The 2,455-nt window shown below is 63.1% G+C and overlaps 1 protein-coding gene across 1 annotated transcript in view; it reads left to right on the forward strand.

The window, feature by feature from the left end:
* The window catches only part of LOC103925635 (DNA (cytosine-5)-methyltransferase 1-like), a gene marked incomplete at both ends in the record, with an annotated part of 10,069 nt that overhangs the window by 3,043 nt on the left and 4,571 nt on the right, over positions 1-2,455 (forward strand). Inside the window, 7 exon segments of the mRNA XM_009334371.1 lie at positions 23-210; positions 720-909; positions 1,126-1,223; positions 1,337-1,484; positions 1,617-1,732; positions 1,931-2,132; positions 2,221-2,357. Coding sequence (XP_009332646.1) covers positions 23-210; positions 720-909; positions 1,126-1,223; positions 1,337-1,484; positions 1,617-1,732; positions 1,931-2,132; positions 2,221-2,357 — 1,079 coding nt within the window.

Below are 2,455 nucleotides of genomic sequence, written 5' to 3' on the forward strand. Positions count from 1 at the left end.
CACCCCCCCGACCTCCTCGCAGACCACCGTACCTCCCGCGGGGCTGAACTTCAACCGCTTCACAGAGGACTCGCTCCTGCGACATGCCCAGTTCGTGGTGGAGCAGGTGGAAAGCTACGACGAAGCCGGGGACAGCGACGAACCCCCCGTCCTCATCACGCCCTGCATGAGGGACTTGATCAAGTTGGCTGGAGTCACCCTGGGGAAGAGGTGAGCCCCGTGTCCCCGCGTAGATGCTCTTTTTGTGGGGCACTTGGCTTTGCAGCATCCCAGGAGGAGCCCGGCGGGTTGGCTCCCCGTCGGCTTTGCACAGGGGATCCTTCCAGGAAAACCCTATTGCTTGTTCCCAGCTGGGATGACCTGAGGATTTAAGCTCAGTGGCATGAGCAGCACTGGGAGATTGGAGTAGAAATCCTCCCAAAACTGGGAAAACCCTCTGCCTAGTGCTGCCCCGAGGGAGGAAAGGCACTGGGTTGGGTCCCCGGAGCCTGGCTTTGCTCTTTGTCCTGTTGTAGCATCCCTTCGGGACCCCGTGCCAGCCGCGGGACGTACCTGGGTGCCTGTTAGGGGATCCTGCCGTCGTCCTCGGCTGTTGGGTGCCCCGGGGAGAGCTCTGTTCCCTGGGGACCCTCCTTGGGTGCCGGGCTGTTCGTTGTGGCTGTAGCTGTCAGCGATACGAGGCACAGAGTCCCCTCTCACCACTCTCACCTTGGTCGCAGGCGAGCTGTCAGGCGGCAGGCCATCCGCCACCCCACCAAAATAGACAAGGACAAGGGTCCCACCAAAGCCACCACCACCAAGCTGGTGTACCTCATCTTCGACACCTTCTTCTCGGAGCAGATCGAGAAGGACGAGAAAGAAGATGACAAGGAGAACGCCATGAAGCGCCGGCGCTGTGGCGTTTGCGAGGTAATGGGGGGCTGGCACGGAGCCGAAATGACCTGATCCCCCACCCCTACCCTGCCCCGTCCCCTCCATCCTACCTGAATGGGTACTCCATCGCTCCCTTGGGGCAAGGGAGCGATTTCCCGAGGCCACTGAGCTCCCCTCGGTCCCTGTCCCTCCTGCCTGGGGCATCTCTGCTGCGTCTGCCCGTGCTCAGCCCGTCCCCTCGCCCTGCTCCAGGTCTGCCAGCAGCCCGAGTGCGGGAAGTGCAAGGCTTGCCAGAACATGGTGAAGTTTGGGGGCAGCGGACGGAGTAAGCAGGCTTGTTTGCAGAGGAGGGGGGTCCCCCCCCGGCAGCGATGTCTCCTGCCAAAGCCCTCTCCGCCTCCGGAGAGAGCGGACGTGGTCCCCACGCCGTGTGCTGCTGCGGTGACGGTCCCTGTGTCCCCAGGTGTCCCAACCTGGCCGTCCGGGAAGCTGATGAGGACGAGGAGGTGGACGACAACATCCCCGAGATGCCATCGCCCAAGAAGATGCTGCAGGGCAGGAAGAAGAAGCAGAACAAGAGCCGTATCTCCTGGGTGGGGGAGCCCATCAAGGTGAGGCTGAGCAAGACCCCGCTCCCCTCCCGCTGCCGGGGCTGGGGTGGGCGCTCGGGCTGCGAAGGGGGCTGCGTTGCTCGCCGGCGTGGGGGTTTAACAGTGCTCTCTGCTGTCCCCCTGCTTCTGCAGAGCGATGGGAAGAAGGACTACTACCAGAGGGTCTGCATTGACTCGGAGACCCTGGAGGTGGGAGACTGCGTCTCCGTCAGCCCCGACGATCCCACCAAGCCCCTCTACCTCGCCAGGTCGGTGCTGTGGTGCTGAAGGGGACGAGTCTCTGCTCCCGCTGGGGTTGGACGTGTGTGGGGACGGCTGACGTTCCCAATTAGAGAACCCTAATTGCTTGGCCGTGCTGCTGTTTGAGGACTCTCCGGCTCCGGCCAAGGCTCAGAGCAGCTCAGCCCTTTCCTGGTGCCCCATAACCCTGGCTCCTTCCCCCTCAGGGTGACAGCCATGTGGGAGGACAGCAGCGGTCAGATGTTCCACGCGCATTGGTTCTGCCCTGGCTCGGACACCGTCCTGGGGGCCACCTCTGACCCCCTGGAGCTCTTCTTGGTGGATGAGTGCGAGGACATGCAGCTCTCCTACATCCACGGCAAAGTCAAAGTGATCTACAAGGCGCCCTCGGAGAACTGGTCCATGGAGGTGGGTGACAGCCCTGCAAACCCCGGCTGGCCCGGGCCAGGCACGGCGCGGGCAGCGGCACCGATCCCTGTGAACACCTCTCTCCTAGCAGGGCGGGCTGGACATGGAGATCAAGATGGTGGAAGACGACGGGAGAACTTATTTTTATCAGATGTGGTACGACCAGGAGTACGCTCGATTCGAGTCCCCGCCGAAAACTCAGCCCACGGAAGACAACAAATACAAGTGAGCGTGCGCAGGGCAGTAGCTCTCGGGATCCGCTCTGCCCAAAACGGGCAGCAGGAGCCTCTTGGCTCCCAGCAGCGCCGCGGCCGGGCTTGGCC

Source organism: Pygoscelis adeliae, unplaced genomic scaffold (assembly GCF_000699105.1).
Source record: "Pygoscelis adeliae isolate BGI_AS28 unplaced genomic scaffold, ASM69910v1 Scaffold1351, whole genome shotgun sequence".
Taxonomy (NCBI): domain Eukaryota; kingdom Metazoa; phylum Chordata; class Aves; order Sphenisciformes; family Spheniscidae; genus Pygoscelis; species Pygoscelis adeliae.